Source organism: Dama dama, chromosome 27 (assembly GCF_033118175.1).
Source record: "Dama dama isolate Ldn47 chromosome 27, ASM3311817v1, whole genome shotgun sequence".
NCBI classification, from domain to species: Eukaryota; Metazoa; Chordata; class Mammalia; order Artiodactyla; family Cervidae; genus Dama; species Dama dama.
This window is the reverse complement of record NC_083707.1, coordinates 23417953-23442330: the sequence shown is the minus strand read 5'-3', so window position 1 is coordinate 23442330 and position 24378 is coordinate 23417953. Positions and strand designations below refer to the sequence as shown.

At 42.1% G+C, this 24378-nt stretch overlaps 1 protein-coding gene across 2 annotated transcripts in view; it reads left to right on the top strand.

The window, feature by feature from the left end:
- Positions 1-24378, top strand: part of MAPRE2 (microtubule associated protein RP/EB family member 2) — a 177888-nt gene that overhangs the window by 8536 nt on the left and 144974 nt on the right. For both annotated transcript variants that reach the window (XM_061131078.1, XM_061131076.1), the window contains exon 2: positions 20757-20818. Coding sequence is in view for 1 of the 2 variants with exons in the window: in XM_061131076.1 (XP_060987059.1) it covers positions 20757-20818 (62 nt within the window). In the remaining variant the exon portion in view is untranslated. The remainder of the gene's footprint in view (positions 1-20756; positions 20819-24378) is intronic.

Below are 24378 nucleotides of genomic sequence, written 5' to 3'. Positions count from 1 at the left end.
TATCATATATCATAATTTTTTTTTTAAAGGGTGGTCTTCAGGGCACAAATCTCCCAAAAGAAGTTCCCATAAATCAAGGCAGTAATAGCCAAGTGCTCCATGTGGTACTGGCAAGTCCAGAAAACAATTCCCTGTGCAGCTGGGATGTTTAAACAACGCTGTCAGTGGTTCTGTTAATTCTCCACCCCAGCATCTGCTCTCCTAGCACTTACATGTAAGTTAGAATCTAGGGTATGTTTTTAGCAATGGTTGCCAAATAAAATACAGGAACCCCAATTAGGTCTGATTTTCAGATGAACAAGGTTGTTTTTTTGTTTTTAGTCTAAGTATATCCCATATATTGCATGGGATATACTCATATGGAAAACATTAATCTTTTATGTAAAATTCAGATTTAACTGGGTATCCCATCTTTTTGATGGTGGTTGATTGAAGTTTTGTTTTGTTTTCTTTTTTTCCCCTAAATCTTACAGTGCTACTTTTATCCCATAATCTCAATATGACTAGCTTTCCTGGTCTATAAAATATGTGATCTGCAACTGAATTTCTGAGGATAATAAAATATCTGAGTTGCCTTTACCTACTAAAGAGAAAAATCAAGCCACTATCAGAAGTTTTGTGTACCTTTTGCTTACTTAAGAAGGGAAATAAAAAGTAAAGCCAGATTTAGAAAATTAGCAACTTTTTAATAATTTTATTCATTTATTTAATTTTTGGCTGTTCTGGATCTTCACTGCAGTGCCCAGGCTTCTCCTTGTGGTGGCTTCTCTTGCTGCAGAGCAACAACTGTCAGTCCTTGGGCTTCAGTGGTTGCAGCATGCGGGGTGGAACACAGGCTCAGTAGTTGTGGCTCCTGGGCTTCGTTGCTCCTTGGCCTGTGGGATCTTCCCAGACCAGGAATCCAACCAGTGTCCCTGGCATTAGTAGGTAAACTCCTATTCACTTTGCCACCAGGGAAGTCAGCAACATTTTTTATTTATAAGATATCTTAAGGTACTTTCTATTCTTTTGCAAACCTCTCAATAGATCCTTTCATAGGTACATGGAGTAACGTGAAAAAACCCATCAACCACGTCCACAGGACACTGCTGATCGAAGTTCACCCTCAGGTGATTCCAGTGATGCCTTGCTAAAGTGAGGTCCCAGGTCCTATAGTATCAGCATCACCTGGGATATCTTGAAAGGCAGAGTTTTGGGCTCCACCCCAGACCTTCTCAATCAGAATCTTCCCTTTAACAAGAGCCATAAGTGATTCATATAGATATTAAAGTTTGAGAAGTCCTGAACTGAAGGATCCACTTTTTCACCATAAATTGGTCTTTATATTTAATGTCATGTTGCAGTAATCCTTAACAAACTGTCTCTTTTAACACATTAGGAATAGTTTCCTTTGATCCAATATCTTCAAGGTGGGGAACTACTGTATTTCTATTTTATTCATATGAAAATCCTAAATGACCATTTTTAATATTGTTTTATAATAAGCATATGTAACAAAATAAGATAAATGTAAGTTTAAAACAGTCTCTCACTGAAACTAATTCAACAACCTATTATAACATTCTGGGTTGTCCTTGCTGCTGCTAAGTCACTTCAGTCGTGTCCGACTCTGTGCGACCCCACAGATGGCAGCCGGCCAGGCTCCCCCGTCCCTGGGAGTCTCCAGGCAAGAACACTGGAGTGGGCTGCCATTTCCTTCTCCAATGCATGAAAGTGAAAAGTGAAAGTGAAGTCGCTCAGTCATGTCCAACTCTTAGCGACCCCATGAACCGCAGCCTACCAGGTTCCTCCTTCCATGGGATTTTCCAGGCAAGAGTACTGGAGTGGGGTGCCGTTGCCTTCTCCATGGGTTGTCCTTAAGAACCTACAAATCACCAGCAAATCTTTTTGTGCCTTTTTACTTCATATACTACGACTTACATAAGAATATTTCAGTTCAGTTTGGTGCTCTGTGATGAGCTAGGGGCGTGAGATGGGGATAAGGTGATAGGTAGGTTCAAGAGGGAGGGGATATGTGTATACATATTGCTGATTCACTTCATTGTACAGCAAAACTAACACAACAGTATAAAATAATTATACTCCAATTAAAAAAAATTTTAAGAATAATTATATGCCAACACCATGCATTCATAGTATTCCTAGGTTCCTCTAAAACTGAACAAAGGACATGCAGTTTGGACCTATGGCAAATTCCAAACTACTCTTATGAAAATATAAATTTTAAAAAGTAATTTAAAAGGTTTCGTAGATCTTAATGCCTCTGGAGTTCAAAAACCTCCCTTTATAGTTGCCTGCTTGTTTTTTAGAAGTTACAGGGTTGTATGCTAGAAGGAATTCTGGAATTGGCATGAGAACATCAGAAGGCCTGATGCCTACAACCAGTTCTGTGGCTGACCAACTAGGTGATTTGGGAGACTTTAACATCCTTCATCACCATCCCTCAAATTGAGTTTTCTCAGCTATCAGATAAGAGTGGAGTCTGAAACTGTCTCACAAGATTCTCATAAGAATCTTGAAAGGTATCTTATTTGTGAGATATCTTAAGGTACTTTCTATTCTTTCACAGACCTTTCAATAAAAGAGATACTTTAACAGGTGAATTGTCAGCTCAAGTATAGTAACAGGAAAAACCCATCAACCATGCCCACAAGGACACTGATGATCGAAGTTCAATCTCAGGTGGCCCCAGTGATGCCTTGTTGATCAAGTGAGGGCCAAGACCTGCAGCATTAGCATCACCTGGGATGTGTGTTTACCCCAGATAAAATGTGGGGGGAGGGTCTTTGTGATGACTGTATTGTGTACGGCGATGTGGTCTTAAGATTTGTTTTGTGTCCTGCTTCAGCTAGGGCTGGCAGTTGACTGAAGATTACATGATGTGGTTTCCCACAACATGCCTGATTTGGAATAAAGTGAGAGTCACTCAGTCGTGTCCGACTCTTTGCGACCCCATGGACTATACAGTCTGTGGAATTTTCCAGGCCAGAATACTGGAGTGAGTAGTCGTTCTCTTCTCCAGGGGATCTTCCCAACCCAGGGATCGAACCCAGGTCTCCCATACTGCAGGCGGATTTACCCACTGAGCCACGAGGGAAGCCCATTTGATTTGGAACAGAGATGATGGTAATTTTAACAGTCCCATCTACAGAGCCATTGCATACACACCTCATAGACATGCAACCTGAGGCTCTGTGACCTTGGCAACCATAACTCTCCCCTCTGCACCTCAGAAACTGAAAGTTCTCCTCCTGGTTGGGGTCAGCAATGTGTCCTGGGGGCACCGAACGATGAATTCCTCATCAGGTTACCACTCAGGGCTCTGTGAAATCAAATGATACAAGGCTTTTTTCTGCCTGCATTCTATACAATCCTCTTGCACTTTTTCCCAGGAAAAATTTATTAACGGGTTATAAAAAACATGCTTTAATATTTTTAATTAGCTTTTTAAAGAAAATATTATTCCTTCAAAAACATGTTTTTATGTCACAATTAGCACATTCATTCTATAATTGTGGTTATTGGTTATTAAGTAGCTTTGTATCTGAAACAATCACATAATCCCAGATAGAAAGAAGCTTCATGGTCAGTTTGTTAAGACACCCCAGGGCAGAGTTCTCCCCTCTACCCAGCCCATGGAGGAGAAACTCAGTTTTTTTGTTGTTTTAATAAATTCATTACTGAGAGTCTGAAAAAGATAAGGGAGGGACGTGAGGGGAAACACTCCTCATCTAACCACCTTTATGCAACTCTCGCAAATCTATTTGTATGTTTGCATGGAGCTCTTACTGTCTGCATTTACATTCAACAATATTGCACCTAAAAATTTCCCTTAGCTTGTTGAATGCCGTTTCCCGTATTCAACAGTGCTTCTAGCTTCCATATCTTTGCCCTGCCCTCTGCCTAGGATGACAGTTATTTATGCTTAGCCTTTGTCTTAGCTCAGCTGTTAATCCTTTTAGGGCCCCACCCCTCCAAGTGTGCTCCACTGACCAGTGAAACGTCTTATAAGTGCCCAAGCTCAGGCTCCACCCCGGACTTTCTCCATCAGAATCTGTCCTTTAATGAGATCCACAGGTGTCGGTTGTTATGAGTGAGCATTGTTCAGGAAGGCCTTTCCTAATCTCCTAACCACCCCTTCCCACCACCTCCCACTGGCCCACCCATCCAGGATAGGCTGGGATAGGTGGATCCTTGTGATTGCATTTTCGTTCCCCTCACACCCCACCCCCGTCTCTGGCTGGAGATGGTGGTGGACTTGTAGTTATTGCCAGTCCCTGGGTCCTTGAGTAGCTCTTGATACTTAAGAGCTTTCTATTTGGAATTTTCATCATTTTCTAGCCCCCCTGCTTTCATAGATGAAGAAATGCAGAAGACAAGTTTTCTTCCTGCTGGGAAACGGGGTGCTCAGGTAGGACTCTCTTGGACATTGGCCTGCAGTTCGGGGGTTCCCATTCTGTTCAGTTTGTCTGTTTGTTTGTTTCTGTTGCAAGTTTTTATGACGGAAAACTCATGGGGCAGGTGATGCTTCTCTGCAAGTACTTTCTAAAAATCTACTGCTGGAACTTTATTTCTTTTGCCTAAAATGTTGGTATCTTTTAAACACCAACATCTCTGAGAAGAATCGTGCTTTACACTTGGTGTGAAGATGGAGCAGCCGGCAGGTTTGGGTCAGTGTTTAGTGAGAGACAGAAATAGTGATTATCTGCTGGAAGGAGATACAAGACGCTTGTAGGTGATGTGCTGTGTATGTGAGAGCTAAGTCGCGTCAGTCATGTTTGACTCTCTGCAACCCTGTGCACCATCGCCCGCCAGGCTCCTCTGTCCATGGGATTTTCGAGCAAGAATACTAAAGTGGGTTGCCATTTCCTTCTCCAGGGGACCTTCCTAACCCTGGGATCAGAACCCATAGTCTCATGTCTCCTGTGTTGGCAAGCATGTTCTTTACCACTAGCGCCATCTGGGAAGCCCACAGTAGGTGATAGGAAAGACAATAGTGAAATGCTGCAAAGCTGCTTCTGATTCTGACTGGTGTTACAATAGTTTTATCCTGATTCATACCACTGGTCATTTTTCCATTTAAAAAACATTCACATTTTTTGCATCTGTAAGAATCTCAGGATGGGGCTTCCCTGGTGGCCCAATGGTTAAGACTCTGCGTTTCTGCTGCAGGGGTGGGGGTTCTATCCCTGGTCAAGGAACTAGTTACACATACTGCAAGGTGTGGCCAAAAAAACTCAGGATGGACTTTTCTCCCCCATCCTGCATCTCATCTGTGACAAATTTCATCTGCCTGCTACTGATTTTTCTTTTCAAATGTGTGTTTTTAAGTTGTAGGCAAAGTGCAGGTGCATTGATACTGACGTTTTTAAACTCACCTTAAAACTAAGCAACACCTGAACCAAGGGGAGCTTTCACTAGATTCATGAACCACCAAGTCTTTTCACTGTGGAAGGAGTGTTTTGTGAACTTGGGGACGGACAGTCTGCTGGAGGGAGGCTGAGCCCTGGAGGCTGCTGTTTTGAAGTCATGGGAGACTGATCAAGGCTTTGGAATCAGACTGTACCCAGAAACAAGAAACATCTGTCCTGCAGGGCTATTGTTCCCCATATCTGAAAAGAACAAGAGGCTCCTGGTACTGCTTACCAACCACTCTTACAATTAGCTACACAGATCACAAGAGTATAATTATATTCAAGAGCATGTGGCTCCCCGTCCTCCGGCCCCGGGAGTCTACCGCCATACTTCCCCATCACCATGGACACCCACTCCAGAGGAATCCTAAGTCGAAGTCAGGTCTATCCCTTGGGGAAGCATGTACAAGGTTGTCTCTCTGTTCTAAACTGCTTATCTGAGTGTCTGTGATACGATTCATGGTAGTTTGCCCAGACTTTGGACCTTGGGTGGAGTTTGCAAGTCATTTGACGCCTTCAGAGTGTACCCTGTTGAACAACCTGATGCAGGTGAGCCTTGCAGGATGACTAGAACGATTGTGTGTTCTACGTGCTGTGACATCAAGCTTAAGTTCATTTGAGTCACACTTTCCCATGGGAGTTGTGGCCCATCCCAGTGAAGAGAGATTTTTAACAATATATTCTTGGGAGGCTTAGTGGTGTTCTAAGGGTTGTTCTTAGAATCTGAAAGCATTTTGGTGGTTTGTTTTTCACATTTGGGGTGTTTGTTTAAAAAAAAAAAAAAAAACTTGTTACTAACCTTGAACATTTATTTTTCTACTATATTAATAATTTTGTAGGACTTTGGTTGAGTTTTACACCTTGATTTCTCCATCGGGAAAAACTATACAGATGTTTGTTACTAATGCTCATGAGTAGAGGTTCTAGAGATGAAAACGTTAAGAGTCAGTTAAAATTATTCCAGATGTGAACAGTAGGAGAGATGATAAAGAGTCTTCAGCAACATCTCCCAAAACACACAGATGTACAGAACAGACTTTTGGACTCTGTGGGAGAAGGCAAGGGTGGGATGTTTTGAGAGAACAGCATCGAAACATGTATATTATCAAGGGTGAAACAGATCACCAGCCCAGGTTGGATGCATGAGACAAGTGCTCGGGGCTGGTGCACTGGGAAGACCCAAAGGGATCAGGTGGAGAGTGAGGTGGGAGGGGGGATCGGGATGGGGAATACATGTAAATCCATGGCTGATTCATGTCACTGTATGGCAAAAACCACTACAATATTGTAAAGTAATTAGCTTCCAACTAATAAAAATAAATGGAAAAAAAAAAGTAAATGAGTTAAGACAAAAGAAAGTGAAAGTGTTAGTTGCTCAGTGATGTCCTACTCTTTGCCACCCCATGGACTGTACCCCACCAGGCTCCTCTGTCCATGGGATTCTCCAGGCAAGGACACTGGAGTGGGTAGCCATTCCCTTCTCTAGGGGATATTCTTGACCCAGGGTTCAAAGCCGGGTCTCCTGCATTGCAGGCAAATTCTTTACCATCTGAGACACCAGAAAAAAAAAAAAAAAAAGGTTGTCTCTAATTAGCCTCCTATTCAAATAAGGATCTTCTCTTAAAACTTGGCAAGTTAGGCATAACTTCATCCTTATAGTTTTTATTAATAATAAGTCATTTAATTTATTTTTAAATTTTTATTAATTTATCTACTTCAGGGTAAGCATTGGATCTTCCTTGCTGCATGCAGGCTTTCTCTAGTTTCAGTGAGCAGGAGTTACTCTCTAGTTGCAGCCCTCAGTCTTCTCTTGTTGCGGAGCACAGGCTCTCGGCACATGGGCTTCAGTTACTGTGGCTCCCGGGCTTAGTTGCCCTGTGGCCTGTGGAATCCTCCCAAATCAGAAATCGAACCTGTGTCCCCTGCACTGGCAGGCAAACACCCAACTAATGGACCACCAGAGAAGTCCCAGTGATCAGTCATGTGAAACATTATCCAGGGAGCCGGTTCTCATCCCAGTTCTGCTCAAAGAGCGATTGAAACAGTTCCGCTCACCTCTGGCCCCTACTCATCAGTGAGGAAGGGATTTTTATTTTTAATTATTCTTTTCCCACAAGACATCCTAGTGTGCTGAAAAGTGGTTGTTAATCCAGCTTTCTCAGAATAAAGTACAATAGAAAATGCACTGAGAACTGTATTTCTTCTCCTCTGGAGAATTCATACATTCTTTAAAACATGAGGAAAATATATAGTTTTGATAACCCACTAGTACATAAAATTAATTGAGTCAGATTGTAATGGACAGAAGCGGTGATAAGATTCACACTTCGACTTAATATGTGGAGAATGCCGTTGCAGCTGGTCAGAATAGAAAGCAGAGGGATTTCTAGCAGGGCAGATGCATCTTATAAAGGATGCACTCGGAAACCCTTCTCTGCTCACTCTCCCCTGTGCCTGTGGCTGGTGGCTGGCACTGAGTCCTCTCTCCACCAATCAGCTTGGGCTGAGATGCAGCGATGTCATATACTGCATCCTGTTAGACAGAAGTGAAAACGTGGGAAAAGCAGAACCTCTGACCCGGTCCAGCAGTGAGTTGTACTGTGCGCCCACACATACAGTACAGGCAAGACAAGAAAGCCTGCATCCCATGGTGCAAAGGGCATTCCCTTCTACAAGACTAGCCAAGTGCTAGAAAACGTGAAAAGGCCAAACATCAACACTTGTGACCAGGGGTAAGAATCTTTGCTGTTTTTGTCCTGTGGCCCTGGTACCGTCGTTAATGCCAGATGGCGCTTGCAGAGGGGCTTATGATGAACAGAGCCTTCCCCTGACTGGGCCACAGTGTCACTGCTTCTGGACTCTGGAGACACGGCCCTGGGATGCCTTCCCGCTCCTGGTGGGAGCAAACACAGGCAAGTGTGTTCTACACATCTTTCAGTCTAGCCTCATCAGTATGTTCTATTAAAGATCATCTCACAAAATCAGTGCCTAACTCGCTGTATGCTTTTCTTTACGCCAAGTAGTATCATAGTGCAACTGATCCTCGATCAATGTAGGTTTGAACTGCATGGGTCCACTTGCACTTACAGATTTTTGAATAGTAAATACTACAGTACTGCATGGACCCTGGTTGGTTGAATCCTTGAATGCAGAAGAACCTTGGATGTGGAGGGCCAACTGTAAATTATACTTGGATTAACCCTCACTTTGTTCAAGGGTCAACTATTTTTAGAGCTGCATGTAGCTTTGGAGGTCATCTCATTGAATCTCATTTTTCTAGATGAAAAACTGAGGCCTGGGAACTTTTCCTACTAAAAACTTAGTAATTTTAGAGTCCTAAAGAGTTTTTTTTCAGCTTGTTGTTTGCATTTGGCAGTGCTTGTTGGGTCATCTAAGCAACCTCCTGGTTTTCAAGCACGTGGTGCTCCTGTGTGCTCAGCTGACAGCTCACCCTTGGCTGTCCCCTTGAGGAGCAGAAAGGAAGGACTTTGTGGGACGGGGAGGAACAATAAGGCAGAAAAAATAAGCATCTCTAGGATCCAAAAGACTTGAAAGACTTCAAACAGTTAAACACTGCATTAAATGAAGTGATATCTACAAAGCCTGAAATCCCTCCAGCAGGTCCTATGACATGTGAGGATTCTACTCTAGCTAACAGGAAAACTTCCACTTATGGTCAAAAGACTAAGTTTATTTTTTGCGTTGTTCCCCTTGGCTGCCAACTTTAGGTGGTGGTCAAAATGTGGGGTTTGTTGAGATCAAAGACTACAGCCCCTCCCCCAAAAGGCAGTGAATTATGTTTCAGAAGGGCCAGTAAGTGTCCTGCTCAAAGGATTCCTTCGCATCCCTTTCATGGAGACCACATCAACAAGGTTTCTTTTAGTCATTCTCCTCCGTTCCATTTAAGCTATTGAATCTCCCTTGAGTTGATTTTATTTTTATATTTCTTGGCTATCTAATTAATACTCAGACCTAGTTGATGAGGGATATGTGTTCAAATTCAGCTATTTAATAGTGATAATTATAAACACAAGTATTTTCCATTTACTTAGAAATTTATAGTTGGTAAAGAGATTTTACACATAGCCGTCACACTCTAAGTAGCTGCAGTTTACAGAAAACCATAAAAAATTAGGGCCCAGAGTTTAAATGGCATGCCCATTTCACTCTACCAGGAAAACCTCAAGCTCAGAAGTAGAGAGACCACCTGCCTTGCAACTCAAAATACGGTCCCCGGATTGGCAGCAGCATCATCGCCTAGTATTTATTTATTTTGGTTGCACTGGGTCTTCATTGCTGCACATGGTATTGCTCTAGTTGCAGTGAGTGCAGGCTGTTCTTTGTTGCAGCGCCCGGACTTCTCATTGCAAGTGGGTTCTCTTGTTGTGGAGCATGGGCTCTAGGGTGCCCAGGCTTCAGTAGTCGCATGTGGCACATGGGCTTAGTTGCTCCCCGGCATGTGGACTCTTCCTGGACCCGAGATCAAACCCTGCATTGGCAGTAGGACTCTTATCCACTGAACCACCTGGGAAGACCACCTAGAAGTTTTAGAAGGATAGACTCTCAGACCTAACCCAAGAGCTATCAAAGCATAGTCTGAATTTTAACAAGATTCCCAGGTGACTCCTGAAAAACTCTTTCAAACTCTACATAGTATCCAAGAGGACAGCAGTCATAAGATTTTCCCTTTTGCATTCACAGCCCTATGATATAATTAATTTGTGTGTCTGTAAGTAGGGGGCTGCGCTGTGTATTAGAGCCCCTTTGATGCCTGGGATTAAATAGATGCATGGTGGCACTCAAGAGGTCCAGCTTTGAAGTCCAGATATCTGAGTTTGAACTCCAGCCCTGCCCAAACCTCAGTTCATGTACCTATAAGAATAAAAATAAACAAAACAAAACAAAACAAAAAAAGAATAAAAATAGCTCTCCTCATAGGGTTATTGGGAGTAAATGACCTGATGCATGTAATAAACATGGCCCAGCACCTGATGCCCAGAAGAGCATGCCTTTAGCTGCATGTAAGTGGTAGATGTTAGGTGCTCAATAAATGTTGAGCAAATAAAAGAATAGAAACTTTAAAAAAAAAACTTTTGCAAATTTCAAAACTTAGTGCCCTATTGCTCCAAATATATGAAATTGAATTTTAAAATAATATGCAGAGGAAGCCTGACAGAAGAAAAAGGTAGAATGGGTCATAATGGATCCACAGGAGAGCATACAATTCAGACTCAGGAGACCAGAGTTTGGATACCAGCTCTGTCCTTTGCGAGCTGTGTGATCACCTATAACACACAAGCTCCTAAGCCTCAGTTTCTTCACCTGAAGTATGGGATCAATGATCCTCTTTTTTTCTCAAGTTCTGAAAGAAAAAAGAAGGTTTTGTAACTGACAGAGTATCTGCACCTCTCAGCACAGACCTGGCACCTAGGAGATGCTCCATAATGGATGTTTCCTCAGTTGAATTAGAGTGTGCCATGTCAACAGGATGAAAATTGGATGTTAGAATGGTCTGTGGCCCTCCAAAACACAACCCTAACAAGATCCTCTTTCTTAGTATTTCATTTGACATCATTTCGCCAACAAAGGTCTATATAGTCAAAGCAGTGGTTTTTCCAGTAGTCATGTACGGTTGTGAGAGCAGGATCATAAAGAAGACTGAGCACTGAAGAATTGATGCTTTTGAATTGTGGTGCTATAGAAGACTCTTGAGAGTCCCTTGGACTACCAGGAGATCAAACCAGTCAATCCTAAAGGAAATCAACCCTGAATATTCATTGGAAGGACTGATGCTGAAGCTCCAATACTTTGGTCACCTGATGCAAAGAGCCGACTCATTAGAAAAGACCCTGATTCTGGGAAAGATTGAGTGCAGAAGGAGAAGAGGGTGACAGAGAATGAGATGGTTGGATGGCATCATCGACTCAATGGACATGAGTCTGAGCAAACTCTGGGAAACAGTGAAGGACAGGGAAGCCTGGTGTGCTGCAGTCTATGGGGTTGCGAAGAGTCCAACACGACCTAGGGACTGAACAACAACAAGAAGTATTTAGTTTCTTGGAGGTAGAAAGCGTCTTTAAAAGCTCCCTGGGAGCAGGTGTTAAGGGAGGGAGGTGACAATGAATAAACTCTGAGTTAGACGTTTGGCTCTGCGACTCAGTACCAGGTGGGAGTACCAGGGAAGATATAAAGGAGAGAAGAGCGGTTAGCCAAAAAGCAAGCAGAGTGACCCTCGAGTTGTTAGAGAACTATGATTTCTAGATCTAGGTGTGATGTCATATGTGAAAGAACATTGAAAATTAAGAGCTGTAGACACATAATTATGGAAAGAAAAGACTCTAAGGAACAGTCCTCTAGATCAAATTCATTCTGCAGATGGTTGGATCTGTGGATGCCAAACTCTATGATACGGAAGGCTGACTGTGCCATTTTATAGAAGGGACTTGAGCACCTGTGGATTTTTTGGTATCCATGGATGGTCCTGGAACTGTGTGGCAAATATTTTCAAGCTGGATATTTTACCTGGATTTATTTCCCGTAATAGATTGATTAGGGGGAAAAAAAACAATTATGAAGAAAATTAGCTTCTTCTCTAGAATTTCACCAGGTTATTTTCCAGGTGAGTGGAATTCAGCATGAATTTCTCCATAAAGGAATCTCTTTACTAATACAACCCCGGAACTTTTTGTAAGTAGACTCCTTGGTAAATCAAACCCCACGAGCAGTGTTGGTTGGTGCCACATCACATTCTAGGGTCCACATGACCCCAACAGAAAACTTACAGGCAGAGGCCATACAAACATACCTGCACTTTTTTTTTTCCCAGAAGTCTAGTTTATTTCCCCCACCTCTTTCAGAAATATTCCTCTTGCATCAAAAACAGTGCAGTGATTTAAGAAGTACGCATGGGGTTTGAACTGTGGTGTTGGAGAAGACTCTTGAGAGTCCCTTGGACTGCAAGGAGATCCAACCAGTCCATCCTGAAGGAGATCAGTCCTGGGTGTTCATTGGAAGGACTGATGCTGAAGCTGAAACTTCGATACTTTGGCCACCTCATTCAAAGAGTTGACTCATTGGAAAAGACCCTGATGCTGGGAGGGATCGGGGGCAGGAGGAAAAGGGGATGACAGAGGATGAGATGGCTGGATGGCATCACCGACTCGATGGGCATGGGTTTGAGTAAACTCTGGGAGTTTGTGATGGACAGGGAGGCCTGGTGTGCTGCAATTCATGGGGTCTCAAAGAGTCGGACACGACTGAGCAGCTGAACTGAACTGAAAGCATGGGGTTTGGAGTCAAAGAGAACTACATTCAAATCCTACTTCCCTTACTTATTAACTATGTGACTCAGAGTAACATTGTTACTAATTGTCTGTTATCTCACTTGTAAAATGTGGGGTGGGGGGTGGATAACAAAACTGGATCGTTTGAAAACTGAAGATAATGCTTACAAGGTGCTTAATCTATTGGCTGGTTCAGTTCAGTTGCTCAGTCGTGTCGGACTCTGCAACCCCATGGACTGCAGCACGCCAGACCTCCCTGTCCATACCTGCACATTTTAAAAAGTTCTGTCCACTTACTAACACTTCTAACAGACTCTGCTGGAAATGTCAGAGTTTGAAAAGATTTCCACACAGCGCAAGTTGGACAATGGTTATTCATCTTTTGAGAGAGATCATAGCAACCCTCTTGCTATTGCCAAAGTCTTAGATTTCACGTTATCTTTCTTACACTGTTAATATGTTAGTGGGTTCCTTTTTTGGGTGGTTGAAGGAATGACAAGTATGGATAGGATACATGTAAAGCAGGGTTCTAGTTTTCACTATGATCTCAGCAATAAACTTGAACCCTGGACTGTAAGTGAACCTGACACTGTTCTCTGTGCTGCCTTTCTGCTTTGTAAACATTCTGCTACATTTCCTTATCAATCACACTTATGAGCAAAGAAGTTGTTCTATTCCAACCCCTCTATTTAAAATGGATAAAAGGATGAGTGAAAAATAATTATCAAGAATATTTCACAGAAATACAGTGAATGTGGTATTTCTCATACTTAGTTTGTCTCATCATTTTTACAGATTTCTTGTATATATTAGTGGTTTAGTGGCTAAGTCATATCCAACTCTTGTGACCCCTTGGACTATAGCCCACCAGGCTCCTCTGTCCATGGGATTTCCCAGGCAAGAACACTGGAGTGGGTAGCCTATCCCTCCTCCAGGGGATCTTCCCAACCCAGGAATTAAACCTGAGTCTCCTGCATTATAGGCAGATTCTTCACAGACTGAGCTACAAGGGAAGCCCCCTTTTATATGTTGGCACATGAATATTCTAGAATAAAAAGGTCAATCTGTCTACTTCTATGGCTAGTAGCAGATGGATAAAGGAGGATTCTAGAAGAGGGGGTTAGCCTCAGTTTGTGTGAAAAGAACTGAATTTTTAATTTAATTATAAAATGGTCTCTGGATTATCTTTTACAGAAGCCCAGATCACACGACCATAAGAAGTTTATAGCATCATTACCGTGCTTAATCCCTCCCACTCAAATCCGTTTATCAACCAGCTACAATTTTTTAAAAGCCTTTTAATATGTAATATGGGGTATTTGTGGTCTGCTTTTCTTAAGGAGAAGAATGCATTGTACCATACTCAATACCAAAAATTCAGTATAATTTGATCCTTTCTTGCCAGATAACCTCATTTGGGTTTGGTTTCCCTGGTGCGAGCTCAGCTCTCTGCTTCCTGGCAGTCATGCCTCTGGTCCCCTGAGAGAGCTGAACTGGGCAGTCTCTGGGCTTCCTTCTGCTGCCCTGGAAGGGCCCTGAGCCCAGCCGGAGGCCACTAACTGAGGCAGTGCTCATTGGAGGCACGGCGCTCAGGAAGGCTGACATCAAGGAGGCTCTGAGGACCTGTGACCTTTCACTCATGCTTACAAACTGCATGATTCCTAGAAAGCCATGGGCCTCCCACTCTAAAGAATGTAATTTACAACTGGAGTGATTTAGTATCTTCAAGCAAATACAGGGAATTTGCAACTCAGGATACAGCTCGTTCAGAAGATGCACAGATAGCTGAGTCAAGTCCTGGGAAGAAAACCTAGGTTCAGGTCCCAGCAGTGTTCTCTTCTCGAAAAAGCTGGGCGCAGCTGGGGAGGCAGGAATAACTGCCTCTTTGTAGGGGGAGGCTGCTTTAACTTTACCTTGAGCAGAAACCTCGGTGGCTAGATATGTATTGTGTATGTAGTAACTTCAGTTGTGTCCGACTCTATGGACTGTAGCCAGCCAGGCTCCTCTGTCCATGGGATTCTCCAGGCAAGAATACTGGAGTGGGTTGCCATGCCCTCCTCCAAGGGATCTTCCTGACCCAGGGTTTGAACCCGACTCACTTACGTCCCCTGCACTGGCAGGTGGGTTCTTTACTGCTGAGCCACCAGGAAAGCCCCCGCTGGCGTGGGTAGCCATTCCCTTCTCCAGGGATTTTCCCGACTCAGAGATCGAACCCATATCTCTATGTCTCCTGCATTGGTACACAGGTTCTTTACCACTAGCACCACCTGAGAAGCCACTATATTGGGTTAGCCAAAAAGTTCATTGGGGTTTTCCCATAACATCTTATGAAAAACTTAAAGTTTTTGCCCAACCCAATAGTACTGAAAAAAAAGAGAATTCTTCCTTTCAATATGGCACAAGTGGCAATATTTTTACAACCCTTTTTCCATTCTGACATATCTTCCTTATGTACCTGTGGTTTTATGGCTAGACAAGGAAGCAGTGTTTTGGGGGGATTTGGAACAAGGATGGAAGTTGTGCTGTGCCCCACCCATGAGATGCCAGAATTCTGAGTTTGTTCAAAGAAAGAGGATTTGAAATTTCCAGAGGTTAGGAGAAAACAAAATGTGCTTTGTTAAAAGAGTTTGACCGTGTCATGACTCTCTTCCGAACAAAGACATTTGGTCTTTTCAAGTAAAACAAATCCAACAGACAGGTCAGGAGAAAGTAACTGGTTTACGGCCACTCATTTCTGGGGTGGCTGACTAGTGCTCAAAATGAGAAGAGTCAACAGGGTCTCCCCTAAGAGGGGGGAAAGCCCACCAGCCCCTCTTTGTGGGGTGATTACATATGTGTGTGCTAAGTCGCTTCCGTCGTGTCCTGCTGTTTGCAGCCCTGTGGACTCTAGCCCGCCAGGCTCCTCTGTCCATGGGATTCTCCAGGCAAGAATCCTGGAGTGGGTTGCCATAGCCTCCTCCAGGGGATCTTCCCAACTGAGGGATCGAACCCGCATCTCTTATGTCTCCTGCATTGACAGCCAGGCTCTTTACCACTGGTGCCACCTGGGAAGCCTGGGGTGATTACAGTTAGATCCTTATTTAGTGTGTGGCGCAGGTTAGAATACAGAATACCTGCCTTGTCATCAACAAACCACAAACCATGAAATTCTATTCCTGTGCAAATAAGACATGGGAATTTTGGAACTTCATGGAAAGCATGAACTCAAAAGTATGAGAGATCGTTTCTAAAATGCAGAGTGTATCACACTGCCATTTAGAAGTCATTTGTTTTATGCATCAACTTCCCATTAGCTATCTATTTTACATATAGTAATATATGATGTTTCAATGCTACTGTCTCAATTCCTCCCAACACAGGGAGCTCAACCCAGTGGTCTGTGACAACCTAGAGGGGTGGCCTGGGGTGGAGGGTGGGAGGGAGTTTCAGGAGGGCAGGACATACGTCAGCTTATGGTTGATTCATGTAGTTGTATGGCAGAAGTCAGCACATCATAAAGCAATTATCCTCCAATTAAAAATACATTTTTAAGAAGTCATTTCTGGTTTGCTGTGTGTGTATTTGTGTCAGCATTTTGGCTGGGAAGGTAAATGTAAAAGAAAGAGGAGATAACAGCAGAGAAAATTCCAAGACAGGCAAGATTGGACAGCGAATGCTTGGCAGTGGGTTCTGAATGCTAAAACCGTGGGTGAAGATTATTTTTCTTGGATCTGCGCAACATGGAGCAAATTCCTGACCCCATCTGGCCCGCTGCCTCGGGCTTTTGTTCTTCCCTGAAAAGGTGGCGGGAGAAAAAAAGAAGAAGAGGTATCTTGCTCAATTCTAGTTGCTGTCCAATCTCCTGATTTTAAGTTAAACTTTATTTTGAGACAATTGTATATTAACATGTAGCTGTAAGAAACAATATACAGAGATCTGCTCAGCTTCCCCATCAGCGGTATCATCTTGCAACTCTGTGTACAAGGCTACAACCCGGTTATAGATATTGGTACATGTTTAAGGTACATGATGTTTCCGTTCCCACAAAGGTACCTAGTTTTGCCCTTTTGTAATCATACCCTCTTCCCTCCAGCCCTCACCTTCTTTTCAACCCCCGGCAACTGCTAACGTGTGGTCTTTTTTTGTAGTCTTCTAATTTTAAAAATGTTAGATAATGGAATCATCCAGTATCTGACTTACGAATTGACTTCTTTCACTCAGCATAATTCTCTGTAGAGCCAACCAGGTTTTGCAGTAGTCTTTTTTTCTCTCTTGATGTGTAGTATTCCATGGAATGGATATATCCATTTGTTTGACTGTTAACCTGTCAAATGACATCTGGGTTGTCTTGATTTTGGCTACTGTGAATAAATCCACTAATAAAAAGTTTTAACTTTCCTGGAAAAATGCCAAGAGTACCTTGGGTGGGTTGTGTGGTAGCTGCATGTTTCATTTTTGGTTTGGTTTCGTTTCTTATGACGGTCAAATATTTTCTAGAGTAGCTGAACCATTTTACATTCTCACAGGCAATATATGAATGATCTAGTTTCTTCTCATCTTCATCAGAATTTCAGTCAGTTCAGTCACTCATTCATGTCTCTTTGTGACCCCATGGACTGCACCATGCCAGGTTTCTCTATCCATCACCAACTCCTGCTCAAACTCATGTCCAGCGATTTGGAGATGCCATCCAACCATCTCATCCTCTGTCATCCCCTTCTCCTCCTGCCTTCAATCTTTGCCAGCATCAGGGTCTTTTCCAGTGAGTCAGTTCTTCACGTCAGGTGACCAAAGTATTGGAGCTTCAGCATCAGTCCTTCTAATGAATATTCAGGACTGATTTCCTTTGGAATTGACTGGTTTGATCTTGCAGTCCAAGGCAAGTTGAGTTCAGCTCAAGTCACTCAGTCGTGCCCAACTCTTTGCAACCCCGTGGACTGAAGCACACCAGGCTTCCCGGTCCATCACAAACTCCTAGAGCTTGCTCAAGCTCATGTCCGTCAAGTCAGTGATGCCATCCAACCACCTCATCCTCTGTTGTCCCCTTCTCCTCCTGCCTTCAGTCTTTCCCTGCTTTTAATCTGGAAAAGACTGAAGTCAAAGGCAAACCACTTCAGTATTCTTGCCTTGAGAACCCCATGAACAGTACCAGAATTTCAGATTGTTACCATTTCTTATTCTGGTCATTCTGATAAGTGTCTAGTGATATCTCATTACAGTTTTATTTTTTTCACCAACCTAGTGGCTAATAATGTTGACTGTCACTTCACGTGCTCATCTGTATATCCTCCTCAGTGAAATGTCTGTCAGTGTCTTTTGCTCTTTTCCTAATGATTTTCTAACTGAGTTTTGAGAGTTCTTATTCTAGATACATGCCCTCTGTCAGATGTGTGGTCTGCAAATATGTTCTCCTAGTTTGTACCTTATGTTTATATCTGCTTCATGTGAACAACGTGAACAAGTTCTTAATTTTGGTGAAGTCCGATTTGTCCATTTTCCCCTTGTGTGGATCGTGTTTTCTGTTGTCAAAAACATAAAACTCTTCGTCAGGCCCTAGATCCCAAAGCTTTTCTCTTATTTCAGAGTTTGTGTGAAAGTTTGATAGTTCTGCATTTCACATTTACACAGTGATCTATTTTGAGATCATCTTTTTTAAAAGTGTGAAATTTATAGACAATAGCTTCTCTACATGTGCCAGACAGCCCAGAGAAAAATGTTCACCTGACCAGCCATGCCTACTTAGCTCTCCATCCTCACAAGGCCATACCTTATTGAGCATCTCCTATATCCCAGGAGTGTACCAGGCGCTCTCTAGGAGTTTCGAATCAATGGCGAAGGCCTAGCTTTTACAATGATGCCACGTGGACCTAACAGCAGCGTCTGTCAGACTCAATTAGGACTTGTTACTCTAGTTGCGTCATACTGAGAGACTGCTCCACTGCTCCTAGCCTCAGTCTTTTCATTTTAATAAGATGGATTTGAGGTTTGAATTAGATAAAATATGTCAAATGACTTGTGCAGGGATATTCAATCAATGGTCTCATTCTTCCCCAAACTGATCCATTGCAGCTGTTGAAAAATTCGCAATGGGCTGTTGTAGTCCGAACAGAAAAAGGCCAATTGTGTACAGCTGACCTTGACTTTTCTAAGGGCTAATTATCTGGTTTATAGATAAACTAGGAATCTTACACTCTTGCTTCCTAACTTCATAGCCTGCATTTTGCCTAGTAACATAGCTACTGGTACTAGCTAAATAAAGACAGCAACTGAAAATTTTTTTCTGATTCAGTTAAAATATCTCAAAGATAGAAGGACTTAGGAAAAGGAACTGATGTGGATGGGAACAGATTTTTTTAAACCAGACTATTTTAGTTTTATTAACTCTTGTTAAATTATGGGAGAGATATTAAACACTCATAAAATTAAATTCTATGAAATATGTGAGGAATTTCTACTAAGGGGAAAAAAACTAGCTTACCTGAGGTCAGTTCTTGAAACCATCCACATTAAATTTTCTGATTTTTATACAAGCCAAATTATATAAATGACTTTTGAACTCTCTTATTGAATGGTATAACACTGAAAATTCAGCGGTTGCCATTGCTTGTCATCTCAGCACCTACCATTTTGTTTTTTTGCATTTTTTTTCCTTTTCACCATCTCCTCTTTCCCTTATTAAAAAAAAATGTAAAATGCCAAATGCCTCTCTTTCTTTTTTAAAAAAAAAATTTGATTGTTTTTGGCTGTGCTGGTCTCCATTGCTATAGATGGACTCTCCCTAGTGAGTGTGGGCTACTCTCTAATTCCAGCGTGCAGGCTTCTCGGGATGGTGGCCTCTCTTGCTGTAGAGCTCAGGCTCTAAGGTGCACAGGCTTCAATAGCTGTAGCTCATGGGCTCAGTAGTTGTGGTGCCCAGGCTTAGTTGCTCCGCAGCATGTGGAATCTTCCTGGACCAGGGATCGAACCCATGTCCCTTGCATTGGCAGGCACATGCCCAACTACTGGACCACCAGGGAAGTCCCTCTTTTCTCTTGCTTAAAATCTTTCTCCCAGGGACATCTGCAGAACTATGTCTGGGATTAATCACATTGTGTTGGATCTGTCACAAATATTTTATTTTTGTACAGTTGATTTGAAACTAAACAAGCACCAATGGCTTTTCTGAAATAGCCACATACAGAAAACATAGGCAAGCAATGTGCGGAGCGAAGGCTTAGGTGGCAGGTGGAGAGGGGTGATTTCTAATTGGGGGTGGCGGGAAGACCCCTGCAGCTCCCATACATCTGCATCTTTGGGTCCTTTTTAGTAGCATCTGCTTAAGCCACAAGCAGCCTCCCCAGTTCCCATTCACCCCCAACCTGGGACCCCCAAAACCCAGAGCTCACAAGCATTTCTCAGCCTCTGGAATCAGATCTATCCTTCATCAATTTACTTTATCATTTAGTCAAAGCATGATTTGAATATAAATAGCAAAATCATATAAAAGAAAGTAATTCCTTGGTGGTGTGTATATATGTGTGTGTGTGTGTGTGTGTGTGTGTGTGTGTGTGTATGTGTATGCAAGTTTGATCCTGGCATTGTTTATAATGCTTATCCTGTTAAAATTAAACACATCTCTTAACTAGAAGAATAAGCCTGTGTTGATACTAGATATAAAATCTACAAATTAACCCAACTTTGGGAAAGTCAGTACTTTAATTGATGTTGGCATTTGATACCTCACTGGGGGCCCTGGTTCCTCAAATTATATGCTAACACACGATTCCCATCACACCAGGCTACAAGGGTGGGGGAAGGTAAAAAAATTCCCTTTATAGGATGGTTGTTACGTAAATACTCTACAACTGTAATCGATCAACCCCAGGATTGATATAATAATGTAGCTGAGAAACCTAGTGTTTGGCTGACTTTCTCTCATATGATACAATCAATTGAATGTAGATATTTTGTGCACTTTTTGATTTTCTCTTCCATTGCTGGCCACAGCCAATGAACTAAATTATAACTCTCTGCTCCTATGTTTTCATCACATTAAATGCTTTTTTCTGTGTTTTTTTTTGTTGCTGTTGTTCTACGCCAGTATCCCGTTTCTCAGAGGAACATTTCATCTCGACAGCCAGGGAGAGAGCCTGGATGCTCAAGGTAAGGTTTAAGCATAAATTATGTTGCATGACTCCCTGTTTACAGATTAAATTGGAGTGTGTATTATTGATGCCTTTGTAACAAATTTATTTTCAAAATTCCATTATACAGTTAAAGGGAGTATTCCAGTAAATATGCTTCATTTGAACATTATTTTTCAAACAACATTCCATTTCCCATGGGTACCAAGAGCTAATTAGCAATTCCTCTAAAAATACTCAAGCCAGTTGAAGTTTAATTTTGGAGATTTTCCTGGTGAGAAGTGAAGTGAGAAAATACCAAGATACCTCAGGATATTTCTAATTATCAAGAAGGGATTATTTGTTAAAAATCCAGGCCACTGCTCCATTGACTTTAAAATAGAGATGGGTGTCCTAAAGGAGATGAAAGCTCACAAAGCATAATTTTTTTTTTTCAGTTTGGGATTTGTGTTTGAGACACAATCATTTGACCTTCTGTTATTTCCCACTGGTGCTCTATCTAATATTCCAGGAGCTCACTAGAACAAAGAAACAATTAACTGAAATTCCAGCAGATGGCAATATTTGGAAAGCCATCCTGAGAGATTTCAAAGCTGTGAGCTATTTTTGTTCGCATAAGGAAGAGTCTCACAAAGTGTAACATCCTATATTTCATTCAGGGTGCCCTAAAGATCTTTTATTTTTTTGCCCATAGCACTGAAACTTTTACAGGGGGTGGGGGATAGATGTGTGTGTTTCAGGGTGGGAGGGGTGGAGTATGTGTTGTTTTATTTTGTATCATTCTGAAAGGATAAAATTAGAAACTTATTTCTTCAATAATTTTCCAAACAGTATTGGTGAGTATTAAAAGCTCAAATCAGTGGGTAATATACCGTTTTTGTCTTGGGATCTTTGGGATAAAATGATATGGTTGTTGGTCATTTTTAAATAAATTATTTGATAAGAGAAACGAAAAATTCTTAAGAGTAGAATTTTAAGGTGTTACCTAGATATTAAACCAAGTGAAATGTACAGGTACAAAATTCTTATTTGTAATGATTTGAAATGATTAAGGTTTATTTAAATAGGATGAATAAATTTGCCCCTTTTACTCTAACGAATGTAGAGATGCTGTGTGTACTCTGAGTGGTGCCTGAACAGCTAGACTAGAACCAGAGCTGAACCTAGGACAGAGCTGAGACAGAGGGAAGGAAGTAGAAAGGCGTCTGAGAGCAATTGAAATAGAAGAACCACTAAGAGGAGCTGCCTGAGCTTTCTGTATGCACATAAAAGCAGCCCCTAACATGACCCTTCTATACTGTTGGTAGGAATGTAAGTGACTACACTAAGGAAAACAGTATGAAGGTTCCTCAGGAAACTAAAAATAGAATTACCATATAATCCAGCAGTTCCATTTCTGGCATATGTCCAGACAAAACTAGAATTCAAAAAGATACATGCACCCCTATGTTCATAGCAGCAGTGCTGACCATAGCCAAGACATGGAAGCAACCTAAGCGACAATCAGCAGAGGCATGGGTAAAGATGATGGGGCATGCAGTGGAATAACACTCAGCCAAGGAAAGAATGAAATCATGCCATTTGCAGTTAACATGGATGCAACTAGAGATTACCAAACTAAGTGAAATAAGTCATAAAGAGAAAGATATATACTATATGATATCACTTATATGTGAAATCTAAAATATGATGCAAGTGAACCTATCTGTGAAACAGAAACAAGCTCATGGATATAGAGAACAGACTTGTGGATACCAAGGAGGAAGCAGTTGAGGAGGACTGGGATGAGAGGTTGGGGTTAGCAGATATAAGCTATTATATATAGAATGAATAAACAAGGTCCTACTGTATAGCCCAAGGGAGTGTATTCAATATCCTATGATAAGCCATAGTAGACTGTCCAAAAGCCTTCATACCTACACTGAAACCAACCACCACCCAAGAGCCAATAAGTTTTAGAGCAAGACACACCACGCAAATTCTCCAGCAAGGCAGGAACATAGCCCTGAACATCAACATACAGGCTGCCCAAGGTCACACCTAACACATAGACCCATCTCAAAACTCATTACTGGGCACTCCATTGCTCTCCAAAGAGAAGAAATCAAGTTCCACGCACCAGAACACTGACGCAAGCTTCCCTAACCAGGAAACCTTGACAAGCCAATCGTCTAACCCCACCCACTGGGTTAATCCTCCACAATAAAAAGGAACCACAGACCTCCAGAATACAGAAAGCCCACTCCAGATACAGCAATCTAAACAAGATGAAAAGGCAAAGAAATACCCAACAGGTAAAGGAACATGAAAAATGCCCACCAAGTCAAACTAAAGAGGAGGAGATAGGGAATCTACCTGAAAAAGAATTTAGAATAATGATAATAAAAATGATCCAAAATCTTGAAAACAAAATGGAGTTACAGATAAATAGCCTGGAAACAAAGATTGAAAAGATTCAAGAAATGTTTAATAAAGACCTAGAAGAAATAAAAAAGAGTCAATTAAAAATGAATAATGCAATGAATGAGATCAAAAACACATAGTAGAGAAGAATATTTTTTAAAAAAGAATATATAGATAGGTGGAAAACTGGATCACGTTGCTGTTCAGTTCAGTCACTCACTCGTGTCCGACGCTTTGTGACCCCATGAACCGCAGCACGCCAGGCCTCCCTGTCTATCACCAACTCTTGGAGTTCACCCAAACCCGTATCCATCGAGTCAGTGATACCATCCAACCATCTCATCCTCTGTCGTCCCCTTCTCCTCCTGCCCTCAATCTTTCCCAGCATCAGAGTCTTTTCCAATGAGTCAGCTCTTTGCATGAGGTGGCCAAAGTATTGGAGTTTCAGCTTCAACATCAGTCCTTCCAGTGAACACCCAAGACTGATCTCCTTTAGAATGTACAGCATTCTAAATCAACTATCAGTTCAATTCAGTCACTCAGTCATGCCTAACTCTTTGTGACCCCATGGACTGCAGCACACCAGGCTTCCCTGTCCATCACCAACTCCCAGAGCTTGCTCAAACTCATGTCCATTGAATCATTGATACCAACCATCTCATCCTCTGTTGTCCCCTTCTCCACCTGCTTCATTCTTTCCCAGCATCAGGTTCATTTCCAAGGAGTCAGTTCTTCTCATCAGTTGGCCAAAGTATTGGAGTTTCAGCTTTAACATCAGTCCCTCCAATGAATATTCAGGACTGATCTCCTTTAGGATGGACTGGTTGGATCTCCTTGCTGTCCAAGGGACTCTCAAGAGTCTTCTCCAACACCACAGCTCAAAGGCATCATTTCTTCGGCACTCAGCTTTCTTTATGGTCCAACTCTCACATCCATACATGACCACTGGAAAAACCATAGCTTTGACTAGATGGACCTTTGTTGGCAACTAAGGTTTTTCAATATGCTGTCTAGGTTGGTCATAGCTTTTCTTCCAAGGAGCAAGCGTCTTTGAATTTCATGGCTGTAGTCACCATCTGCAGTGATTTTGGAGCCCCCCAAAATAAAGTCTGTCACTTTTGCCAAGGTGTCCCCATCTATTTGCCATGAAGGGATGGGACTGGATGCCATGATCTT